Source organism: Dunckerocampus dactyliophorus, chromosome 16 (assembly GCF_027744805.1).
Source record: "Dunckerocampus dactyliophorus isolate RoL2022-P2 chromosome 16, RoL_Ddac_1.1, whole genome shotgun sequence".
Classification (NCBI taxonomy): Eukaryota; Metazoa; Chordata; class Actinopteri; order Syngnathiformes; family Syngnathidae; genus Dunckerocampus; species Dunckerocampus dactyliophorus.
In genome coordinates, this window is record NC_072834.1 from 6,364,292 (window position 1) to 6,390,762 (window position 26,471).

Consider the following 26,471-nt stretch of genomic DNA (forward strand, 5'->3'; position numbering starts at 1 on the left):
ACTGATTCGTGAAAAGACAGGTCGTGCCGAGAAAAAAAATTCCATCAGATCATTTGTGCCCTCCCAGTGAAAAAATCATGGGTGTATTGTTCATGCAGTTTTGGGCGGGTAGTAGGCGGGGTCAGAGGAAAGCTACCGGTTTTTCAGCCAATAAAATGCCGAGGTGTGGCTCCCGGTGGGCGTAGACGCGAGGGAAGGGGCGGAGATAGAAGCGGAAGTGTGTTTCGGCTGATCCTTCACTGTCATTCGGCCACGGTCGGCTTCAGTAGAGGGGGCAGCCAAAGCACACACAAACACACACAAGGAATCAGGCAGATAAAAAAAAAATACTGAGGCGAAAAATGAAACCGACCGAATAAGGCTTGTGACACATCCGTAGCTGAGTGCATTTGACGCGTTGCCACGAAGCCCTTGGATGACACGGTCCACAGTGGAGGCAGAGCGGTGTCATTGAGCAGGCAGGACACGTCAAGAGAAGGGAGGAAGAGAAAAAAAAGCTGACCGACAGCACTCAGCTTTTTAAATCGCCTCAGCCTGCATTCAAGACATCCTTCCAGGGACGACACCTTGCTATCAAGCCGACGGAAGGTTCTCGACAAAGAGGTCGGAGGTGGTGATCAGAAGGTGAAACATTTATATTCGACCGCAGCCAGCTAGCATGCTAAGCTAGGAGCTACCTTGCTATGGCTATTAACCCATATTAGCTAGTTAGCTATATTTTTTAACCGGTTATCAAGCTTTTCTTTGTCGTCTTTCAAGGATCAAAACGATTACTACATCTTTACGTTGCGTATTTAGCCGATGAAAGAGGAGAGTCTTGACAGCTGTCAAACAAGGTCGTACGTTTTTCTGTTATATCTCACACGTCAAGATCGTTAGTAATTAAAAATGTCTTCAATGTGTTTCCGTTTTTTAAAAAATACATGGCGTGTCAGTTTGCGTCAAGCAAACGTCTCCAAAAAAGCCGAATGTGTCGCCTCGTCATATCAGAGCTAGGAGCTAAAGCAGCATATTGGCTGCCAGCAGCTCAGCTGTCCGTGGACAGGTTGGCAACGTCATGCGGTTATAATTAGCTGAAGATGTATAATGTTTGCTTTGCACACAAGCGTTAAAAAAGATAGAATGTTCAGGGAAAGGATGGGCCCATTGGGCAGTGAGATGGTTATCACGTATTTAGGAATTCTATGAATGGGTAAAGCAAATCCAGTAGAGAGATGTTTAAATCTGTAGTGACTGCTAACCGTGCATGCTGTGTGCTCTTCTCTCCATAGGACCAAACGATCACGGGATACTATTTGTGTGTGGGGGGAGCAAACAAATGGGGGATTACGGCTTTGGAGTCCTAGTTCAAAACAACACTGGCAACAAGTCCGCATTCCCGGTCCGAATCCACCCGCATCTGCAGCCCCCACACCACCACCAGAATGTGTCGCAGAGCCCTGCTGCGTTCATAAACAGCACCACAGCCGCAGGGAATGGCACCACGGCGAGCTCTCCCTGGCTCTTCCCAGCCTCTGCCACCCACAGCAGCGTGCAGGATGAAATCATGGGGGGGCCTGACAAGCCCAAAGCACAGCAGCAAGAAATGCAAGAAACGCAAGAAAAGCAGCTCTCCCCTGGGAGTCACCAAGAGGGCGGAGGTGGCGGCGGCAGCATCATCATCTCAGAACTGGAGAAGGGCCGGTCGGAGGAAGGCAAGACGGACAACGGTGCAACTGACCCTGGGAAAGATAAGCAAATCCGCCTCGAGTCTCCTGTACTGACAGGCTTCGATTACCAGGAGACACCTGGTCTTGGGGGCCCGGTTCAATCCAGTACCACCTCATCGTCGCTCACTGGCTTCAACAACTGGTCGGCGGCCATCCCACCAGCGCCGTCAACCATCATCAACGAGGATGTCAGCTTCTTCAACCCTGCCTCTGCCAACAACGGGCCGCTGCTGTTCCAGAACTTCTCTCATCACGTCAGCCCGGGTTTCGGCGGCAACTTCTCCCCTCAAATAGGACCAGCCGGCACCCTCTCGCAGCACCACCCGGCACCCCCGCCTCACCCCCACTTCCAGCACCCCCACAACCAACACCAGCAGCACCGGCGCTCGCCTGCCTCGCCACACCCTCCTCCGCCCTTCCCACACAGGAATCCGGCCTTCAACCAGTTGCCGCATTTGTCCAACAGCCTGAGCAAGCCTCCGTCCCCCTGGGGGCCGGCGAGCTACCAGAGCCCCTCACCTTCCCCGGGCTCCTCCACCTCCTGGAGTCCCGGAGGTGGTTACGGAAGCGGTGGAGGCGGCTGGGGTGGATCTCAGGGCCGAGATTATCGCAGAGGGCTCAATGGCGGTATGACCCCTATCAACTCTATCTCACCGCTGAAGAAGACCTTCCTGAACAACCACGTGGCCTCCCAGAAGTACCCTCGCAACAACCCCGGGGGTTTCAATCCCAAGTCCTGGATGGATGATGGAGTCGGACGCAGTGATAACATCTTCCCTTTCCAGGTATGTCTCACCTTCATACAGCCCATCCATTTTCCACCATACCGTACATTCCCATTCAAGCACGGGGATTAGAAATTTGATATTGAGTTTGAATGTAATACATTTGAATTAATACAATCATGTGGAAAAATTAGGACCGGTTTAAGCTCCCACTCCTGGACTCCTGCACACAAAAGGGTAAACTTTTGTCAAAACATGCTTCCCTACTGTGCTGCCTGTGCTATTATTTTGTTTCCGTTATTAAACCCCAAATGCTGACCCCATAGGTCGGAATAACTTGAAATTTCTCATTCAGCTCAATATACACACTAAATTTGGTACATACCTTACAGACGAGCATGCCCCTATAAATTTGAGCAATATTGGTTGGAAAATATGGCCGCCATCAACCATCTTTGCAGGGGGACGGCCCTGACTTAGCAACTAAATGTCCATAAGTCATTGACACTTTTTCTGATTGTACAGCTTTGATGATGTCTGTATTACATGTATGCTATCATGTTGTCCAAAGTATTTTGACCACAACCTATGAGGGATGCCACGTACATGACTGTATGTGCAAAAATCACTGTAAAGGTGATCGCGCTGTTATTTATAGACATTTGGATGAGAAATTAACAAGGCGCTTGCTTCTCTTATAAGGTTTTTTTGTGCTTCTTTGCTTGCATTGCATGTCTATGATGATGACTAATGTGCTTGTGTCACTGCAACGTTGCAGTGTGCCACATATGCGAGCTGAGGGGGGTTTTTATCAAGGATGCGGAGAAGGTTATAGAATAAAGTAAGCGAGATCATGCGTTTTATTGTGAATAATTGTGTTTCACTCCTTTCACATCAAAAGGTTTCAATATAATAGTCCCAGAAATGGAGCCTTATGATTTTCTTTATTAATAAACAATCAAGCGTCTGTTTTAGGGTAGTCCTCTCATTCAATTTTTATAGGAAAGACTAAAGAGTCCGCAAATAATTGTAGTAAGTTTCTGATTAGGATTGACGTAAAAGGGGTAAAGACCGCATGAAGATAAATTCATTGTATTGATCTGCCACGGTGATTGATCGTGTAGGTCATTACAAGGAGGGTGGGGCTTGGGGGGGGATGATGTTTGCCATAGCCCCCAGCTTGGCCTCATGACCTCTCTAAGGACTGTACACAGCCAATGCCCCTTTTTGTCTTCATTTGCTGGTAGTGTTCTGTCAAAGTCGGGCATTTGAATTTATTTGAAATAATATCATATATCAGGCCGCCCGGTGGCCGAGTGGTTAGCATGTTGGCCACACAGTCAAGAGATCAGGAAGATCTGGGTTCAAATCTCCGTTTGGCATCTCTGAGTGGAGTTTGCATGTTCTCCCCGTGCGTGCGTGTGTTTTCTCCGGGTACTCCGATTTCCTCCCACATTCCAAAAACATGCATGTTAGGTTAATTGGCGACTCCAAATTGTCCATAGGTATGAATGTGAGTGTGAATGTTAGTTTGTCTATATGTGCCTTGCAATTGACTGGCGACCAGTCCGGAGTGTACCCAGCCTCTCGCCCGAAGTCAGCTGGGATAGGCTCCAGCATTCCCGCGACCCTAGTGGATGGATATCATATATGCTCTTAAAGTTAGTGCACGATCACATCATTTGTTGTCATAGCTGCTGATGTCCTAACAGTAATTGGCCTCAAAGACCACCATCTGTTGAGAAATTTTAAGTTAATTTTATTCAGAAGTCTTACATATGCCAAAAATTGTAAGTAAAATTTGGAAGCCTTTAAAGTTGCCCATCATGCATGACTGTCAGTAAATCTTGCAAGAGTTAAGTAAATTCTGTGAGACTTAAAGATCAGTGAGCATCTAAATTAGATCCTACAGAACTGTGGTAATAACCATAGAACTGGAAATGAATCTTATTGCAATATAGCATTAGCATAGCATTTCCAATAACAGCTTGGCAGTCAAACTGTCAAAATAAATCTTCTGAGACTTGAGCTCAGTGAGCATCTAAACTTTAGATGCTGGTCTTTAGGACAAGTGTGATGATAATTACAGAACAGGTTCTGACTGGAAAATGGCCCATATTTTTGAATCCCGATGTTGACTTGTATAGTCCTGACGTCTCTCCATGCCCTTGGCTTGTTGATTTTACTGTTTTTTGTTTATTTTTTTTTACACTCAAACCATGAACAATAACATACTCTGATAATCCTGCGTTCATCTTGACTCTTGACGTAATGAACAATCTCATCACTAAATCCCCTGTTCTGGTTTAAGCTAAAGCTACTCCAGCTGCAGTATGTGTGCGTCTCCTCTGTGATGAATCAGATCAAGCAAAGTAGCATTGTCCTTCTGCCCTCTTCGTACAGCAAGGACACATGGTGGATGGGCACTAAATGACCTTACTTCGTGTGTGTGTGTGTGTGTGTGTGTGTGTGTGTGTGTGTGTGTGCGTGCATGCATGCGTCCAAAAGTGCTAGAAATTATGCAAGTCTAACCCACTTACAAACAACAATTGTGACACGCAATCCAGAGTTTCTCAAATAGATTTGTACCTTTTGTAATTGATTTCAATTAGTGCACTAATTCAGTGCATTACTGTGGATTTTAGTACAGAAGAATGAGACCCAAGGTAAATATGCCCCTACATAATTTAATTGGAAAATGTGCCATTTTGGTGTGCTACATTTTTATTGTCTTTGATATTGCGGAGGAATTGCCCTCACCATTTTTTTCACTTAAGTTTTTTGTCATCATTTTTAAGAGAATAAGGTGAGAAGAAAGAGACATCATACTATGAGCAGTCATAAATGCACAAAAAAATTAGATGGAATATGCTGAGAAAAGTCACAATTTCACAACGATGATGTTGTAATTACAGTAAAGAATTAAGTAAAAAAAAAAAAAACATGACAAAGTAACAACTTAGAAGTATTAAGTATAAAGTAGTGTTACAGTGGTGTTAAAGTATAAACAAAAATAACATTTTTTAGAGACAGAGATTAAATATTACCTTAATAGTAGTAAATGTAAAGTTCAGTATTTAATGTTGTGAGAACATTTAATATTATAATTAGAAAGTTAGAATTTTAAGAGTATGTTTTATTAGTACCAGAAAGTAATTTTACAAGGGAAAGGATGTAATTTTTTCCTTATCTTCATTTTTTCCCCTGGTAACATTTAGACATCATTCTTTTGTCAGTGTTGTATGACTATGACAATCTTGTATTTGTGTTTCTGAACTGATTAAAAAAAAAAAAAAAAAAAAAATTGTCATTGTGTTGGTCAGCGCTTGCAGACATATGTTGCACAAGGCAGCCACCAGTTTGGTAACCACTGTACCATTTATCCAAACACGTCTATGTTAAATGGAAAACATGCGGAAGTGTTGCCACACTACCTTAGTTTTTTTCTTCAGCCATATGTAGTTTCCTTTTTAGCACTGACACAGCACATTTAGGGCACGCTCACACTGGGCCATGTCAACCGTGCCAAGTCTTGGGCACTCTCAGTGCTCTACAGGACTGTTTATGTGTGCCAACAACACAGAATTACGGCAAATGTACTCATTGTGTAGCTTATTTCGAGTTGTTGTTTTCATTATGCAAGGTGGCGGTTATCATTAATAACTGGTGCGAGGAGCGATCACATTGATTATATAAGATGTACCTCCTGTGTATGTGGCGGTGCATGAGGACCGTCAATAAATTACTATTGCGCTGAAGAGAATTTGTTTAAAAAAAAAAAAAAAGTATATAGTATAAATATACTGTAAATTACACCACAAATTGATCTATAACCATGTCAAATGATTAGTCCTATCCTAAAAGTTTTTTGCACGCCCATTTTTTCAAATTTGTATCTTTTATTGGATGGACCTTTTATTGGCTTTTTTATTGGATTAGGGACCTTACTCACAGAGGTTTGTTACAAAAGTCAAACAATATTGTTGGGCATGCTGTGTAATAAAGTAAATTAAAAAGTAGCAAAATAATACTTTGGTTGCATTATTTTTAATGCTTTGAAGAGATATTATTGAAAATAATTTTAAAAAAGATCGGTTTTGGATCGGATTGGAAGACAATAAAAAAAAAATAGGAGCCAAAAAATGTGTATCAGGACACCCCCTGCGGTAAGACATTACTTTTTGGATTATTTTTGTTTGTATATTTGGCCATCTTTTGTTGTGTCATGGCTGTTTCTCCCAAAGTAACAGGAAGAGCCATGCAGGGCACACCATGTTCTGTCCTGTGCTGTAGCACAAGCTGTGGTATAAGCAAGCGATGCTGGTGTATTAGAGCAGCTTTAGTATTTGGGCTGGGCTGGTGGCCAGCGACACTCTTGCTAACTGCTATTAATGCAGCTGGTGCCAAGCTTTTACCGTCCACCCCAAAATGTGAACGCTGTTGTTTTGTGTCCCATATTGTTGTCTTTTCTTGTCTTGCAGCCCACACTCCTTCCAAGAGAGCTCCTGTTGTGTCGAGTGTTGTGTTCTATAAGCCAAGACAGGATGTTGTCTTTAGAGAACCACCTGGTCAACTGTTGGTTAAATCTTTGGCATTCTCACGGTAGCCTTTGGACATTGTTTATCCTCAACTTGCTATTATTAGACAGGATATTTAATCAATATAAGAAGCTGTTGAGAGCAATTATAAATGACAAAACTCTACAACGCATGCCTGATTAACATTGTTGCTGCAATTTCCTAGATTAGGTTCATGTGTTAATGATTTCTTCAAATTGCACATACTACATGTGTGTAAGTGCACTAAACGGCATGTGGCTTTCAGTTTTGTTAAAAGACTAGAACCTATGATGTTCATAAAAGACACTTAACAGCTTGCCGTTCCACAGGTTATGTGGACGTTCTACAGTCATCTTTAACATTTTTAAATATTATCAACCTCCCCTCCCACCTAATGTGAAAAGATTTACATTTCTAATGCTAAGTATGCCAAATAACTGCTACAAAACATGGAGCACATCAAACCTTATCAGCCACCTGAAACGGCAGCATAGCGACGGCGCCCGGAGCCCGGGGTTTATTCCTATTGCCGTTGTGTTTGAAATGTGCAAACCATTTGCCAGAGATGACCCGAGGGCTAAAAGGACCTGATTTATCATGGAAATTATAGCCCTGGATGACCAGCACTTTACCGTCATTAGTACCATCATTAGCAGATAGTAGTAAACCATTTGGAGCCAAGGTTTGTACTTCTGAGCCGCTGCTATCTTTTTTTAATGTTTTGTTAATAGTAGTGATGTCAGATACATAATTGGTTTGAACAAATCTACGGGTACAGTTTGTCAAGTATAGCGTGAGTCGTTCTTACCTCCAGGTGTGCACAAACTACAGTTAAATCTAAATTGCAAAAATAGTAGATACTAAAAGTTATTGGTTATCAGTATTGGTCTTGAGACACAGGAAGTTATAGGTATTGGCTTGAAAAAAAAATATTGTGCGTCCCTAGTTTTAATGCAGTACTTAACTAAATCTTTGTTTTATTTTTTTTTCATATTCAATTATAAAAATATGACAGAAAATTGTAAGTTTAAGGTATTGACCCTAATATAAGACAATGCTGAAAATTAGACGACCCCTCTTTTTCAAGACACATTTTTGGAAAGTTTTAAGACATAACATTTCAAAATTAATACTTTTTAAATTAAAAACATGTTTTCATATTAGTGAAATAACTGGTAGTTTTGTCATTATTGTATTGCAGGTTACTCCACATTTCCACCCACTGATTTTTACCAGAGCATTTGCACAAACAAAGGCCTCTCCCTCTATTAGAGCCTTACCCCAGTAGACACTGGGTACTTTCTGAAGCTGAGTAAAGGTGACTGTCCACTGAGGACTCAACTCACTTGACTGAAGCACGGCCTGAAAACATAGGTGTTACATTTTATCAAGCACACGTCCTGGTAGTTTTCCTTAATCCTCCAGTTCACATGGAGTCATTTCACCAATTAGATGCTCATTTCACTGCAGACCTCACTTGATTGAAACAGGATAATGTTGAATGGTTTAAAAAAAGCTTCATTCATTAGAGATAGCTTTTCATCCTTTATCCATGACATGCGCATGCAAATTCCCGTGCACATCTACGAGCACTAATTCTGACTGAGCCATTAAGCTGCAGAAGGCCCGAGGTTTCAGTCATTACCCCTGGTCTTTGTCACGTTGGTGCTAAATGAGGGAAATGTTTTTAGACTAATGAGGGGCCTGAGCTGGGCTGCACAGAGCTCATACTGTAGCTCTGGCTCATACGGCTTCAGCGCGCCCTTCTCACACCCTTGACAGAAGCAGTACATGTGTGTGCACATGCCTGTGGCTGCATGGGCCCTCATTAGTTCCCGGCATATATGTCTTCTACACATGCGTCCTAACAAAGGAAGAGAAGACAAAACGGTGTCTATGTGGAAGTGTCTTATTCTATTTACTTCAGCAGCTTGCATACAATGAAGTCAGTTCAGCCTAATCCCAGAGTAATCCCCAAGCAAAGGAAGGTTTCTGTTTCCCCATTACATACTCAACAATTACCAGCACTCAGCTAACAATTGGTAAGAAGTTGTTTTTGACAGTTGAGGTGTTAAATATCCTAGGAGGGCTTTGAAATATTTTGGCCTGCTGCAGCCATATTCACAAGCATCAAAAGCCCAACCTGCTTCCCCTTCCTGCCCTCCTGGTAAGGCAGGCAGGGAGAAAAGACCTTTTCCCTTTTTTCCTTTTCTCCATCATCCTCTTCTTTTCATCTGCCTTTGCCTTCTGTGCTTTGGGCTTCCTCTCCCTCCCCGTTGATGTTGAGGATGTGATTAAAAACACAATAAGAATGGGGTGAAATGGACAATTTCCCCGGCAATTTAAATGTAGATGTGGAGGTCAAAATCTCCAAATGATGTTTCTCCCAGCTATCCTTTTATCCCTCAGTTACAGTTCTTTAACTTTTCACCTAGCCTCCATTTTTCACGATAAGTCCAGGTGACACGAGAGGACAATGTTGGAATGACTCATCCGCAGCATGCTGTATTTAATAGTATATGTCTGTACATGTACACTTATGGCAGTACACAATATATTTAATAAGTTTGGCTCTAGGACTGGAACCAAATTTTAAAAAAGTGCGGTAAAGATATTCTCAGATCAGCCGACGCTCCTGGATTCTGCAGGAGATTCCAGGGAATTGTGCTTGTCTCCTGAAATCTGGACTGGAGTAAAAAATCTCACAGATTGGGATGTTCTTGTGTGGATCTAAAATATACTGCTCAAAAAAATTAGAGGAACACTTCGAAAACACATCAGATCTTAAGGGGAAAAATGATCTTGAATATCTTTCCTGATAATAAGTAGGTGATGTATTAGTAACAAAATGATGCCACATAATTTGATAGAAATGAAAATGATCACCCTATAGAGGGGGGAAATCAAAGACACCCCAAAAATGAAAGTAAAAAAATGATGCAGCACACTGGTCCATTGAGCTAAAATGTCATTCTAGCAACTCAAAATGATTCTAAGTAGTTTGTGTGGGCCCCCACGTGCTTGTACGCATGCCTGACAACGTCGGGGCATGCTCCTAATGAGACTACGGATGGTGTACAAAATGGGTTTCAAATTGTAAAAAATTGAACCAGGAGCTCAGCTCCTGGGCCCTGCCAGGTACTTCACCCTTGGACCTCACCCAAAATGCTTGCTCGCTCAGTTCAAACACTTGCTATGCTCGCTTGACTGAATTGCAAACAGTATGTTGAAGTGTTGGCAGCTCTGTATACTTCATGTTGTGGCTGGTGAGTGTATATTATTTACTCTTATTTCCAAATATAGTGGCTCAGGTTGTTTACTCATCTCCAGAGACTACCTGGCATGTTTTCTAGGGAAAATGAAGGCCTGCATTTGTACAAATGCATGTTTATTATAATAATAGATACTTTTTATGGACACTGTTCAATTGTGTTTGTTGACGCCACTCAAATCGTTTTGTTTCCTTTTTGTCAATGTTGAAATACAGTATTTGGCAAGTTTTGCTTTGCAGCACACAACACTTTCCATTTAAATGTCATCTTTACAGAAGCCACGTTTGCTCTGTAGATGGAACATGTTGTAATAAAGACATGACCTGCAACACATGGAGGAATCGGTCATTGAGAGCACCACCTGTAATAAAGGTTTTTGGTTGTATTTGTTCGAGTGGACAACGCACTTGGTGACTAATTTAAGTATGGCGTCTATTACAGTTGCATTTGTCCACTTGCATAGCCTCTTTTGGACAGAGATCCTTCAAAATTGCGTACAATTTAAAACAGTAGCTCCAGCATATATTCACCTGTTTCTTTTATACACAACCCAATATTGACATAACTATGTGCTTTCACACAATGACCCAGCACCAGATAATCACATGCGTGATGGCGTCATCACTAAACAGTAACAATTGCTTTCTCCTCTTACAGTACTGAAACTACCTCCTAAGGTAGGCTATGGCCAGATTGACTTCACCGCACTCATTTCATGTCAGTGACACGGGAAAAATGATGGCTTGTACAAGCGGTATGAAAGGTAATGTGGCCTGTATAGTGAGGCACATATGGGAAAAGTGTCGACAAAATTGGCCTCTATGCTTGTATTGTTTGTCAGCGAGACGAAAGACCATGTGTGTATATTCTACATCTCTGTTTTGACCATGTCCCTTTTTGTCAGTGTGAGAAATGTTGGAAGTTTAACCACACTTTCTGTTGCTAAGACGACCAAAAAAGTATGGTAGTTATTGAATTTGGAAAATATTCAAGCAAATTTTAAGAAATTCCCCCTCACCTGCCTACACGATCCTCGGGTCATGCGCTGAGGTCTGTTTTGGTGACCTTTTGAACACGTGACCCCCGCATTTGAGTTCATGGTGTATCATTGTATTGTTTGAGCTTTTCTTCTCCTGAGGTGGCTTTGCCCTCACATTGTTTCGAAATAGCCAGGGTGTGACCTGTGTGCTGCATGAATAAGAGCACATTGAAGATGTTGAGCATTGAAGTGTTTGTGGTGACAACATACAGGTTGACAAACAGCTATTGTGCTAGGGTCTCTGGATTGTCTGTCAAGGTCAACCAGTTCAGTGAAGCTTTGTGTTTTATGTTATACTGTGTGATTGTAAAGTCATGGTTTGTTTGCTACAGTAAAATAGTCTTGCTCTTCTTGTTGCTGGATTTGGAATCAATTGTTCCCACAGAGAATAAAATTGAAAGTTGAAATAATTTGATCCCGTGCTGAACTGTCACCATCACAAAACCTTCACCGACCATACTAGAATTTTAACATTAACATTCAAATGTAAAAATAACTTAACCTACTTAAATGTTGGTAGTGTAAAAACAAAACTATCAAGACTTGAATGAATATCATCGCAGATCACACGCATTGTAAAAATAAATTAACCACTGTGAAAATGATAAAACAAATAAAATCATAAACTCCTGGCTCCTGCTTTTGGAATACCGATGTACCTCAGGTTGTGTTATTAATCCATTCCGTAGGGTCCACTCAAAACTGAATTGTACAAAAACTATTTTTTTTTTCCATCTGAAACAATGTCAATACCTTTTTCACTGTGGGTTAAACAACGATGCAGCTAATTAATGTTAAAACAACTACAGTTCCCATGATGCTTAGAGTGTCATTAATATCACATTTTGAAGTCTTTTATGCAGCGTTTGTGTTTTGATCTGACAAATCTTAAACAAGTTTGACCAAGGGTAGAATTACTACTACCTCTGCTTGGACTGCGGCAGCTGTGAACTCCGATGAAGAAAAGCGTCTCTTGTCGCAGCGTTAGAGCTACTGAGTGATGCTGGGAACACTCAGTGTAGATATGATTGCAAGGTTTAGAGTGTTTTTCTGTGTAAATATCCCATTTTACAACATGGACACCTGCGCCTTATAGACACGTGTGGTCTCTATATATATATATATATATATATATATATATATATATATATATATATATATATATATTTTTAATTCGCTTTAAATTTGGTGGTTGTGGCTTATAGTCGGGTGCTCTCAATAGTCTGGAATTTAAGGGAATCCATTCCAGACACCCAGAAATGTTAACACAAACCATAGAACAATTGTAGTTCTGCATGCAGAAAACAATGTGAAATGCTTATAAATGATGAAAGTAATCAATGAATGTCACTTTTATTTGTTGACTCTTACTAGCGAGGACTGAAGAGGGAGAAGGGGAAGAGAGCGCCACACGAAGGGCACCTTCTTTGCTGCGAGTTACTTCTTCATTTAAATAGTGCTTCTCACCTTCTTTATCACTTGCAACTTTCTTTGGCTCCATGGTGGGTTATTTTTCATCCGTAAACAATAATAAAGCTCAGACTTGTGGTGTAACTTAGTTAGCAAACAGTGTGAACTACGGTGACACTGAGGGGAAGAATGGTTTCCGGGTGGGAGTTGAGGACAACAACAATGTTGTGATCACGTATTAATAACATGACAAGCCACGAGTGCGTGGGATTCTTTGTATGGACACTTGATTCCGAGGAATGATATGGGGCAAACAGAGGTGGTCCTGGACAGACATCTGTGTGGATGTGATGCAGCAGTGGAGTTTCTCTGTTGTCTTATGTGTATCTCTTGTGATTGTGATTTTAACCATTTTTTTTAACCTAGTCAGGCCCCATTAACTAACACAACTGTGTTGCTTTTAATTCTTCCTGTTTCATAAATGAAATGAATGACATGACAATGTTTAGCTGTATGCTAACCGAGACAGTGTACGAAAACCAAGACGTATATATTTTTCACGAAAACAGAAGTGTACGTACGAAAATGGAGGTACCACTGTGTCACAAAAAAACAAATCAAAGTTAAAACCTTTGCCGGTTTTAGCGTCATCCACGACGGCAGTCCAGCTTTTGTAATGTGTTGCAAAAAATGCATAAAAAGCCAAAGAAAAAGTAAAACACTTGACTAAATGTGATCCTTTTTGAGGTCACTAGCAATATTTTAACATTTTGCCTAACATCAAGCATGAATTCTATTTGGAAGTTTTGTGCAAGTAGTGGCACATTATACTGTACAATGTTTTAGTCCAATTTGTTTGATTTTGCTGTAGAGGCAGACTTTTCTACAACTGTGCTTTTCATTTAATACTTAAAATATACACTTCTTACTTCAACTGCTTTATTACTTAGATTTTTATATCTGTAATGTTAACTATTGGCTTGTGTTATGATGCAGTTGAACTCAACCTTTCGTCCATATTAGTTGTGACCAAACAGTCAAGCCACCATGATTAAGCAATTTTAGTCAACTCACTGAAAACATATTTGTGTGTAACCAGAAGACTCTGTGAGCACATGACTGAGCAAGCTATTAAGACATTTCTGCTTTTCAGAGGACACTCATGATTGGGGCAGTGGCTGGAAAAAATGAAGAGACACAGGCAGGAATGAGACATTTTAATCATGTGATGTTTTGACATAACAGTAACAGCAAATTATACATACAGTAAATTGTGACAGGAAGTAGCTGTTATACTGTATGGCTTTTCATGAGAGGGCGCAATATTAGCACAATCATGTACTGTACAGTAGCTCACAAAACCATTCATTTTTAGTACAGTATATTTTCTTAGGGGACAATACTAAAGAAATTAAACATGAATATAACTTGTGTATACCAGGTATACTATCCACAGAAAAATGTTAAGGTGTGCTTTAGACTCATTATCATTTTAGAAAACTGCCATGCGTCCCACTTTCCAAAGGGAGCGAATCATACTTTGCTTCACAGTACATGTCGGAATTCATGTTTCCCATTCCTTGAACTACAGCTCCCTAGTGCCGGCAACACTCATGCAGCCTAAGTTTGTAAATACACGGGACTTGATGGAAGTAGGCAGTAAGGTCCCGACCTGGGACCAAAAAACTGCAACGTCCACCAGGTCGTCGCTCGTGGCTGAATTACAACAATTCTGCAAATATGTGTGGGCCAAAATTCCTCCACAGCGCTGTAAGGGACTCATTGCAAGTTATCACAAACTCTTGATTGCAGTTGTTGCTGCTAAGGGTGGCCCAACCAGTTATTAGGTTTAGGGGGCGATCATTTTTTCAGACATGGCCATGTAGGTCTCGATTTTTTTTTTCCCCCCTTAATAACAAGTTTAAAACTGCATTTTGTGTTCAGTTGTGTTGTCATTGACTAATATTTAAATTTGTTTGATCTGAAACATTTAAGTGGGACAAACATGCAAAAAAAATAAGGAATCAGGAATGGGGCAGACGCTTTTTCACACCACTGTATGTATTGTAGTTCATTTAGCCATAGGCAAAAAATACGTACAATTTTGCAACTGTATATCCAAGTTTAATTTCTATGGTACTGACACTCAAGTTGTACTGGACTGTAGTAAAAATGCTTTCTGAAATGTGACGGGTGTACTCACCTTTTGTGAGAGCAGACATACTTCACTGAGAATGTGTGCACATACTTTTTGTGCACACATTACATGGGTGTGTGTGTGTGTTCTCCTGCGTGCGCACCCAATGAACAATTCTCAGTATGGTTGGTATGACATAGTTTTATGTGACAATAGCTATCGCCCAGCCGTCACGGCTCCTGCTTGTTTGTTTTGCTGCCAACCTAAACACCACCTTCCAACAGCGGACAATACAAAAAGTATCTCAGTTAAGGATGAAGTGACACACACAAAGACTGGTCTGGTAGCTCCTTTGTCATTACTGGAGATGACGTTAATCACACCTTTATACTCCAAATGAAGCCATGTAGCAGCTTGATGAGCATTTAAGTGATTTCTTTTCTTCTTTATTCTCTTTAGGAACGCACCAGGTCGTTTGACAGCTTCAACATGAACACTCTGGAGAGCTCCCTGATTGACATCATGAGGGCTGAGCAGGACAACTTGAAAGGTGAATGTAGTGCCCGTCTGTTATGCAAACATTGCTCATGACATACATTACACAGAAGCAAACACCATGACATGACATTGCACATTTTCAAAGACACTTTTTACGGCATACAGTGAAACCTATGACAACCACAGATGGCAACTATGTCGTTTTGTTCTCACCCCTCACAGAGAGCGCAGAGACTCAACTGCATGTCACGTTGACCCTGTGTGTCATGTTGAGTTGAAGTCCTTGTTTTTGTTGACTCTTTCTTTGGGTCAAAACCCAGAGCAGTCTATTGTAATTTGGCAACGATCACACGCTAACTGACTTTAGTTATTGATTACAAGAGAGCAGCCAATGCCAGTTATTGACTAAATGTTGTTATGAAACACTGCATAAATAGGTTACTGGATTGTGCATGCATGTGGCATGTATTGTTTCATGTTCTAACTGACAGTAATTGCATATGACCAGGGCATACAAGTATTGATTTTTTTGGGAGGAGGTGGAAATGCATGTTGGTAACAGTTTTGGTATTGACACTCTGTTCTCAAGGCATTAGTGCAGTTGAAAGAATTTCCTGGGAGGGTGGTTAATTAATGCTTTATAGGCCACGGAAGTTGAACCTTAATCATGTTTTTGTGCTAAGTTGTCACTCTTGAATGGGAAGCTGTGTTTTTTCTAGCAAACTATATGCCTTAAGTTTAATTATTGTCCTCAGCAATCTATGGTACCTTTTTAATGTTATGGAGTGTACGCAGTACAATAGAACCTAGGTCTAATTTACAAATAGGAAATAATGTAAAGTACTACTAAAGCGATGATAATTACTTGGACAGCCTGAGTAAGTGAAAAGGAAAGCATAGCTCTCTTTGACCATACAATAATTTATTAACAAGTAGGGATGCTCCAATCATTGGCTACCGATAAATATCGGCCGATTTCCTTAAAAAGCACATGATCGGCGTGAATGCCTTTCAAAGCCGACCACAAAAACCGATTGGAGTGCTGCGGCAAACGCTAGATGTGTGGTGTGTCACGTAGGGTTGTCAACACCCGTATGAGCCGACACGGGACGCTCTGTCCCGTATTGCCGCACGAATCAAAACTAGTCTGTGAAACCTCAATGGCTTCAGCTTGCGACAGGCTAAGCCAATTGATGCCAGCTTGTTTGATCATTCACTTATCAAACCTATTGCTGTTCGACTTTTGTTGCATCTTTGTTTACACGCTTTGCCTTGCTGTCACTGTTGGCAGCTAGCTAGCTGGTCTTAAGACTCCAAATGTGACTTTTTACCACAGTGACATTTTGTTTTTAAAACAAACAAGTGATGCTGTTAGTTCAGAGCTCGTTTTTGTCCCACGCAGAATGCTTCAAGTGGATATTACGTTCATGGGGTACGTACTAACTTTTTCAAGTGTGACTGAACAATGTTGCTCTCTTGTTGTCATTATATCTATTATACTAATTATATCTTGTCCTCAAAACACAATTTATGTGTTGTTGAATGAAGATAATCACATAGTGTGTCCAGCCTTACAATGGTGATATTATGAATGGGGTCTCCTATCTTTCCAGCTGATTTTGAGTAGCTCACCAAAGAAAATTTGATTCAACTCTTTTTATTATAACTGTTGAATTCAAACTTTATGCCTTTTATATAATAACAAAACCACAAAATAGCATAAAGACAATGACCACGCTATTTGAGTGGAGATCTGCTTGGGGAAATAAAGTAGTGGACAATTTAAATAGTGCCAGTCATAAATAGAACACTATAGTTCGCAATAGTTGACAGCTCCAATAGTGATGAAAGTTGGAGACCCCTACAACCTGGACACTGAATTTATTCTGTTTTAAATTAAGCAGGCCAGATTTCAATTTAAAAATATTTATTTGTATTATTTTATTCGGTTAATTTTGTTATCTTGAACAAAAATAAATTGAACAAATTATTCCCCATGTATTCATATTACCCCAAAACATGCATCAAATGAAATTGAGGTTTGTGTCAAATTGTACAAAAATCATTTCAGACAAATAAAGGCAAAAAAACCAAAAACAATCCGCCCAAAAGTAATTTAACACCCCCCCCCCCCCCCCCCCCAAAAAAAAAAAAAAAAAACAAAAAAAAACCTATTTGCCAGGTGGAATTGGAATTGTATATTGGTGGCCTTAGTCAATACCACTCATCATAAATAAATGGAAAAATCCACAGTTAATCCATGCCATCGGTGTCTGTATTGGTATCGGCTAATCTCCCTCATGGATGATCGGTATCGGAATTGGCCGCACAAAACCCTGAACGGAGCATCCCTATTAACAAGTATTTTGTACAACACGGCAGCTGCATAACCGATGTTGTAACAGTGGTATGGAGCCAACTGCTCAGCCAGCATTAGTAGCACTGACAACGTCATTATTAACAACAGTATACCCAGTATAACACGCATGCGCTTCACATGAACAGCTGAGTAATGTAAAACAAGAAGAGGTAGATAAAGCTACTGGATGCTAACCACTAATGATACTTCAAATGCGCTACTGTCATTTTGTGACGCTAATTAGAGATGGACAATGTTTGCTTTTGTAGACCACTCACCCGGCGTACATAGGATACTCTCGGGGAGGTTGAATAGTGGTGTTAAATGGAGCATTTGTGGTAGGGATGCCCGATAATATAGGCTGACTGACATTATTGGCCGATATTGGCATAAATGATATCGACGTGTGAGCGATGACGTCATGCTCCAGTAACAAGCAACAAGCTTGCTAGCTCAGTATGTCAGGTCTGGAATTATTTCCAAGTTCCGCCTGTGGATGGTAAATATGCAATTTGTAATGATTGTAAAGCGCTGCAAGAGGGGAGTAAGGGGTCTTTATTTAATACTTCTTATCTAATATCACACAAGTAGAATCACTCAGACTCAGACTCAGACTTGACACACCTGCAGCAAAATAACAAGAGACGAGGCATGCTGTATGAGCCCAGGTTATAATTTCACTGCTTGTATTAGTCCAGAGTTTATACTTTGAACTCTTCTTTGTTCTTATAGCATTCCAAATTGTGTTGTTGCCAGCATTATTTAATTGCTGATTCTTATTTGTGAATTTATTAGGTCTAACCTGTCTTACTTATTAATAGTAGAACATATTATTTTAGTTATTATTTGTCATGATTTTTGATGGCTATTTTGTTAAGTTTAATGTTTTGGTTTTAAAATAAAATGTTTTAAATGAATATGGTCGTTTTTGTATAATCTACATGACATTGTATTTGTCATATTTTACACAAACGGTGTTTATTTGTGAAATGCATCCCGTGGCATCACAGTAAGAGAAACATAACGTGTTCATTCATTGCATGAGATGTGAGGGAAGAGCTGCGGCCCAAGTCAGTATTGGTTTTCATTGGTATCAAAGTGATGAAGTGCTGGACAATATTGGCATATCGGATATCGCCACTATCAAGCATCTCTGAATTTGCAGTATACAGTCATCCCTCGTTTATCGCGGTTAATTGGTTCCAGACCCGATGGGGATAAATGAATTTCTGTGAAGTAGGATTCAATATTCATATATTGAATATTTTTGTAGTCAGAGCATAGAAAACGTGTTTATGACCTTTTAAAAAAAGTTTTAAACATTAGAGCCCTGTAAACATGAAATAGCACCCATGTAGTCACCTTTATACTCCTATGACCTAATATAGTAAACATGAGAAGCAATAATAAGACACAATAACTCAGCGTAAGCATTGGGAAGTTCCTTGTTGTAGTATCTAAAAGTAATGTGGGTCGATTGCACATGGCATAAAAAAAAGATGGCCCTCAACCTATCATCCAGCCTCAATATTACAGGAATACGGCATCTCTGAAGTGACACAAGAGACGGCCGCCGCTTTAAACATAGCAGTATACTGAGCTAACAAGTTAGCTTCCAATTTATTTATCCTAAACGTAAGAATGGGTTTAAAACTGAGTGAGTAAGAAGGGCAAAAAAAGCAGGCAAAAACGGACCACTTCCATATGGAATAATAGGCCACAGTCAACCACGAAACAGCGATTATTAATTAATAGGTTTTTGAAAAACCACAATAGAGTGAGGGAGCGATATTCAAACTGCGATGTAGCGAGGGACGCCTGTACAATGTTTTTAAGTAACTATCATTCTTAATTGTCACGCAAGTGAAGATGAGTTATTGGAGAATGATGCTGTCACCTAGTGGAGTTCTATAGGTATTGTTCAAGGTTAGCATATGGTTTCATGTTGAAAAAAAAGCTAAAGAAAAATGCAAAGTACACAATAGAGTTGATCTTTTAGATGATGTCTACATGTTTTTGTTTTACTTTTCCCAGAAAATGTTGGTCAAGCTCCAAAATTATACCCCTTTTGTTGCCTAAAACTGTATATTTTACTTTGGAAGAAAAGCCGTGTGTGTTTTATAGCTCCAACAATGCTAAAGTAAAATGAGCTCCACAAGTCATTCCCACCCCTTATTTATTTCAGCCTCATACCCACTGTGCTCAGCCAGCTCCAGCTGTGTTCTTAATGTTGTGCTGTCAAAACGTAGTAAATCTTGCCTTAATAATTAATGTGAGAAGACTACTTTGCTGTGTTTCTGGTGCCTTTGCCCAAAAGCCAGGATGGTGCCGATAGCATGCATTTTTGTATCTGTTTTATTAGTAATCTTAAAGGAAAACTGCCACTTTTTGGGGGAATTTTGCCCATCCACAATCCTTATGTGAGACATGAACACATGTCTTTCTCTTTTCTGTGCGTTCTAAAGATATAAAAAACAGCTAAAAAGACATAGCGAAGAATGCACATAATGGGAAACACTTATTCCGCCCATAAAGCCTTCTGAAAAAAACTCCAATAAGTGCCAACAACGCTCCATTTATAACGTAACATGCATATTAGCCAAGCTACAGCGTCATTATTGTTATCATTATTATTATTCTTATTATTGTTACGGCAGTTGAACTACTGTACGGTACTGGCGTATTGACACACCTTGCCACACCATACCGGCCACCTACTATGCAGCTCGAGACTAGCTTCACCACACACACACCTACAGCGTGTGAGCGCTGTGCTCACAATGCCTCAGGCCACTACCAAAAGGTAACGCTACATATTGGAGCTGCCGCTACTGCTGCTGTGTTTTTGTTTTTGAGTTTGGAGAAGTTAATGCTAGGTTTTCTACATTTCTATGTTGCTATGTGAAATCAATGCACCCTGGAAGGAAGTTCCAGTCCTGCTTAAAAGGACCAAAATACAGCAACATACTGTAAGTATTATGTGTTATCATGTACCTGCATGTATCATGTAGGCATTTTAATAGCGGCCTTTGTAGGCAGCCAAGGTCCCTTTACGTGCAGTAATGAGCTGTCTTTTTTTGTCTGTTTTTATATCTTTAGAATGCACAGAAAAGAGAAAGACGTGTGTTCATGTCTCACATAAAGATTGTGGATGATGGGCAAAATCCCCCCCAAAAAGTGCAGTTTTCTTTTAAGGGTATTATGCAGTTATGTTCACTTAGCATTGATAGCATCTTTCTGTAATATTATCTACTGTTTGCTGGGAGGAAAAGCAATACAACAAATCAGTTTCTCCTCCCATTTCACCCCATTTTCCTCTTATTTATCTTCAGGCATCTTTTATCAGATTTTCTGTTATGACAGTGCCTCAGCTGTGTTCACATGATAGATCACGCCAGATTGAGCCGCATATCCTCATTGCCTGTTGCAGTTTGTTCCGGAATTAACGTCCAGGTTTTTACAATATTTCTACCCCTATGAGACACTCGCATATAAACTATTGAAGTATTTGCCACATTTGCTCCGTCATGGTCTCTTTGAGAATCCACACGCAGTAAGAAATATAATAAATGCAACTGGCGTTTGTCTTTCCAAGTGACCATTGTGGACAAAGGGTGAGAAATAAAAGCACGGGGCGCAGGCGAGACAAACTGTCGTCTGTCGTTGTGATTTTGAATTGCTTCCAGCATTGTCTTGACTGACAGAAAGGAACCTTCTGTTCTCCCACGCTAAGCACATACAATACACATACACAATTATGTTTGTGTCCGCTTGTGCATGCGTGTTTTCCTCAACTTTGCTGAACATGTCAAGACTGGCAGCACGCAAGGAGGGTTCACACAATGGGCACGCCCACCCTGTTGACACTGTTTCCCCCCCCACCCCCAGCGCTAGCATGCATACTTCGCATGAAAGATTAAAATCCAATATGACAAGTTGTGCTCACATGGCCACATTTAATTACGCAGTTCTGCAGCATAGCCTGTTCTCCCATGCTTGTAGTTCAACCTCACCATGTTGTGAAGAACATGCTCAAAAATGCATCGCGGCCCATCTTGTTTTTGCTATTCTAGGTATTGTTTTATGCACAGCATCTCCTGCATACTGTGCCGTAACTGCACTGTGGGGGAGGGGCCTTCAGACGTCCATGTGACAGAGGCGTTGGAATGCACCAATCACAGGGCGCTCGGTGTCCGTACAAACAATGGTTGTACTATTTCAGCTTTTTCATCTCATTACCTCCCCCTTTGCGGCGCTTGCATAACTTTGAAGCTTGTTTGGCATCACAACATGAATTTTTGTGTGTTGTTTATACAGTATATACTGTGTGTGTGTGTGTGTGTGTGTGTGTGTGTGTGTGTGTGTGTGTGTGTGTGTGTGTGTGTGAGACAGCGATAGCAAGATGTGGCCCTGGCAAGCGGGACATGTGCGATAGGAAGCCCAAAGTGAGAGACACTCCGACGGGGAAGTGGAGGTTGACGAGACCCAAACATGTAGCCTCTAATGAGATTGATGTGGAGGCAGCTCTCGGTTTGCTCGCAGTTGCCACAGCCAAAGTGTTACCGCTCCTAATGAACTCCCACAGCCATAGTCAAGATACACAAATCAATAACTTCCACCTAAATACTAGGTCATTGCCCTCCTTTCTTGGCTGAAATATTGAAATGGCACCCATCAACAAGATAAAATTGAATAAATAGGGTTGTGCCATGATTGTACCATGTGCACATTTGTCACCTATACTCTGCTTGGGTTGACCAATCCATACTCAAGCGTGGTACACTTGGAAGAGGCGGGTTTGTGTCCCGAATTATTGCTCAGGCACGTTCACCCAACCTGGATGTGTCGTATAATCACTGCAGTCGTTATTAATGTTAACTGCTACCTTGTAAAACAGAAATAAACAGACAATAAAAGACGTCAAAGCTTCTCAAAGTCAAAGCTTATGATTTTCTCTTAGTGCGCGACCACATGCGCAACGTGGTCGCTTGATTAATACGATTGCTCCCCCCCGGCAGTTATTATTGGTAACCGTCACCTTGAATAATAGATTAGATATAATCCACAAAGTCAAACTACACGTCCGTGGTCCCAGAATGCTTGGAAGAGTTGGGTCTCTGTCCGACACGACTGCTCATGCACAAGCACCCAACCTGTATGTGTAGTATAAACAATGTGACAGCTCCTCTGACAGTTATTAATAATAACTGCCACCTTACACCTTACAGTTTCCAATAGATGTAAACAGAATAACTCTAAATAATCCCTAAAATTGCAGTAATCGAGCATTGCACAAAAACTTTATAAACAATTTTCCGAATTCTTTATAAAGCGGTGGCTCATAGGCCTACAAAGCCCAATAATATTTGGTATGCTGATGAAGAAATTTTTACCGCCACTTTGTTGCACTTTACTGCCAACTATTGAGTAAAGAACAATGCACCAAGATGAGCGAAATGAAAAAACAATACAAGCAGTTGATGTTTGCAAAATACAACGAAGACGAGTCTTGAACTTGTTTTGTTATGCGTCTCTACTTATTATTTATTTATTATTATACTGATTATTATATTTATTGTGACAAAATCTTAATTACATAATCCTATTTTTACATTACCTTATCATTATTCTATGCATTAAAAATCACATATGGAATACAGGAAGGGAATAAATGTACTGCACAAGATGTGGAACGGACGGGAGGTAGGATTAAATAAGCTTTGCTTCTTCTTCTTACTCCTTTTGGACATGTGGAACTGTGAATTGAATTATGTGATGTATTCCATTGTAGCTTGCATGCATGTTCAAATAAAATTAAACCATTGCCATTACCAACTATAGGACTAAAGTGGAACACCACTGCTGTTCGATCAAATGATTGAGACACACGTTTAGAATGGTTGGAAATAAACATTCCTGATCACAAATTATTTCGCTTTAAGGGCCTGATCATGCGCTCATTTCGACACCGGACTATTAAAATAAACAAGCGCTAGTCGGGGCTATCATGTTAAAATATTACCATTGTGTGTCTCCCTGTGCAGGTCGTCTGGGGTTCCCCCATCCTGGCGGGGACAACCCACTGCCCCTCAATGGTACGTATCTTGATCGACTCAGGTTTTGGTTTAAAATTAAGAATTAAATTTGCCATCATAATTGTCATTCAGAGAAGCCACTGTGCTTGAATGTCCCATATTATAGTATTTTTCAACAATTTTAAATAAGTGTCAGTGGTCCCACAATACTGTTTTGGAAGTATGTTGTTCAAAATCTGGTCTTGATGCTGAAACTCAGACAGTATAAAAGTGCTTTTACTCAGCCATGCTGGGGACACGCCGTTTTGTATGTCTGTACCGCTAATGCTACTAAGCTGTTTTTGTCCACGCCTGTCTCCCCAGTCTCCGATGGCGTGTGTGCCACCAGGAAGTGCTATTGTGTACTTTATCCCTTTTTTACATATAAACTGTAACTCTGCACTTGTCCAACGTAATAGATGCCATATACTGTATCACATACCGCAACGTAACATCAAGGAGTCTGACAGGAGGGCACAAACACTAACACTAGTGTAGCCATCTGAGCTACAGCGCTAACATTACAGTGGCATTGTAACAGCAACAGCATGCTACATTAGACTATTCGCTGAACAAAAACAAAATTATTAAGCTTACAGAGCCCATGAATGTAGCTTGTTGCTGTAGTTGGTGCATTCCCAGGCTTTGTTTTAAGATATGTAGCGAAGACTTTTAAACATTTTGCAAAGCTGTCCTTGGTAAAGGTGGGCGTATACTGTACATGGAGTGAACTCAGCTATAGACAGGTCAGAGGTGGTAACTTGTTCATGAGGAAGGACGGTTTTCCTTCATGATGTCTTGAAAACCCAGAACTTCAAAAGCGACTGTTTGAGCGCCTCTTCTCTCATAAGTGGAGCAGGCAAGTGACAAAGATGACATTTTAGGTTTGGTGCTCATAAACAGGCTGTAGAGATACATATTACGGTTAGAACATCATTAAACCGTACAAGACAGCTACTGATGAGGAGACGCAACCGCTAGCAGAGCTGTAAAACATCCTGCAAAAGAAGCTGATGATCCTCCGCAGAGCAGAGTGGCACCGGAGACGGGGACGAGAGAGAGCCAGGATGTGAGCAGCCTTGAGCACCAAACCTTTTGGCTTCACAAAACAACTACTGGGGGGACAAGCATAGTGGCCGGCTTGAGTGTTCAACAAAGGAAGTGAATCGCTTCCTCCAGGACACAGTGGGCGATTCTGTAAGAGATCAGGATCCTAGGATCCCTGGAGCTCCCGCCGTTCTATCCTGACCGTTCACACAGTCATAAATCACAAAACTCTCCACATTACTGCCAGGTCGCTACTTTTTTTAATGTCTTGGGATGCGTGAACGTAGCTGAAAGCGTCAGTACAGTCGTCCTAAGCCGCTTTGCGCTTGAACTTTTGCGGCTCCACTTTATCACGGTTTTTCCAAATACATTCATTAAAAAAATCATTGCAGTTCCTCGCTGTTTTGTGGTTGACCACAGCATATTATTAGTCAATATTAGACTAATTTGTATGTGTTTTTGCTCTAAATTAAGCAGTTTCATGCATTAAAATGGGTAAATGAACTAAACTACAAATACAAGGCATTCGGAAGACGTACTATAGTCACACATTCAAAGACAAAGGCCCTCGCTATGCGTATCTAAAATAGCCTCATTTTCATTGCAGTATTTTCACAGGTTAGTGTGTGTGTGCAATTATAATGTACAAGTACGTAAGTATTATTACTGTACAGTGTAAGCATGTAGTAAGCATATCAAATGAAACAAGCTGGAGGTAATTGGTTTGTGTGCGTGTGCGTCTATTGGTCTTATGTCTTATTTTCTCTTATGTCTATTGGTTAATACGAGTGTAAAGGTGACTGGGGGGATGTTACTTCATGTATAGAGGACCCTAACAATGTTTATTTAAAAAAAAAACATATTTAGAAGGTCATAAACAGGTTTTCTATGCTATATGAAATTATTTGCTTAATAAATAAAGAATACTATTTAGCGGAAATTCACTTATCATGGTCGGGTCTGGATCCGATTATCCACGATAACTAAGTGGCATAGTGGGTTTTTGCTCTCTTTGATTTATTACTTATTTTATTCATTGTATTGTTTTATTCTTCTTGTATTTTGTGTTTTTATTGCATTTTGTGAAGTGTTAATTTCAGTTGAGTATGAGTTCTGATTTCTGACACTAAAATTTGACTTCCAAAGCGTTGTAGGATTAGGAGGAACACCTGTACTTGGTTAGCCTGCCAAAATGTCCACGTGGGAAAACCCTTGATGATAATAAGCCTTTGCATATTTCAGTGCAAGCTAATTCTGTTGACATGCAACAGTTTAATATTCAGCTACCTCCACCCTCTGTCCTTTAGCCATGATTATGTTTTGCTCTCTGGTCTCTGGGCCGTGTAGTTTGTTCACAAGATGTGCAGGTCACATGGCTCGATCACATGGTCACGAGCTGTCATAGAGCCGTGAGACAGATGGTGCCAGCGGATAGGCAGTACACATATCTCGCTCGCTTGCTCTCATTTCCTCCCTTCATCATCATGCACTTTTTTTTTGTCATCAGTGTGCTTCTCCATTTTTTTCCAATCTTGTTTTTCCTCATCTTTTAATAGAACTCTTTGCTCCGTTTCAATCTCCTTCCTCTCTCCTCCCTCGTTGACCTTCCTCTCCAAAGTAATGTCCATCTGGGTTGGAAAGT

General features: G+C 40.6%; 1 protein-coding gene across 4 annotated transcripts in view; it reads left to right on the forward strand.

Moving 5' to 3' along the window:
* The first annotated feature begins 215 nt into the window (after positions 1 to 215).
* LOC129168918 (cytoplasmic polyadenylation element-binding protein 4-like) overlaps positions 216 to 26,471 on the forward strand; it is a 35,367-nt gene continuing 9,111 nt past the window's right edge. For 2 of the 4 annotated variants that reach the window (XM_054754749.1, XM_054754751.1), the window contains exons 1-4: positions 216 to 624; positions 1,272 to 2,494; positions 15,311 to 15,401; positions 23,753 to 23,803. In XM_054754749.1, the coding sequence (XP_054610724.1) occupies positions 1,319 to 2,494; positions 15,311 to 15,401; positions 23,753 to 23,803 (1,318 nt within the window). In that variant the 5' untranslated portion in view covers positions 216 to 624; positions 1,272 to 1,318. The remainder of the gene's footprint in view (positions 625 to 1,271; positions 2,495 to 15,310; positions 15,402 to 23,752; positions 23,804 to 26,471) is intronic. The other 2 variants (XM_054754752.1, XM_054754753.1) reach the window with 1 other exon arrangement.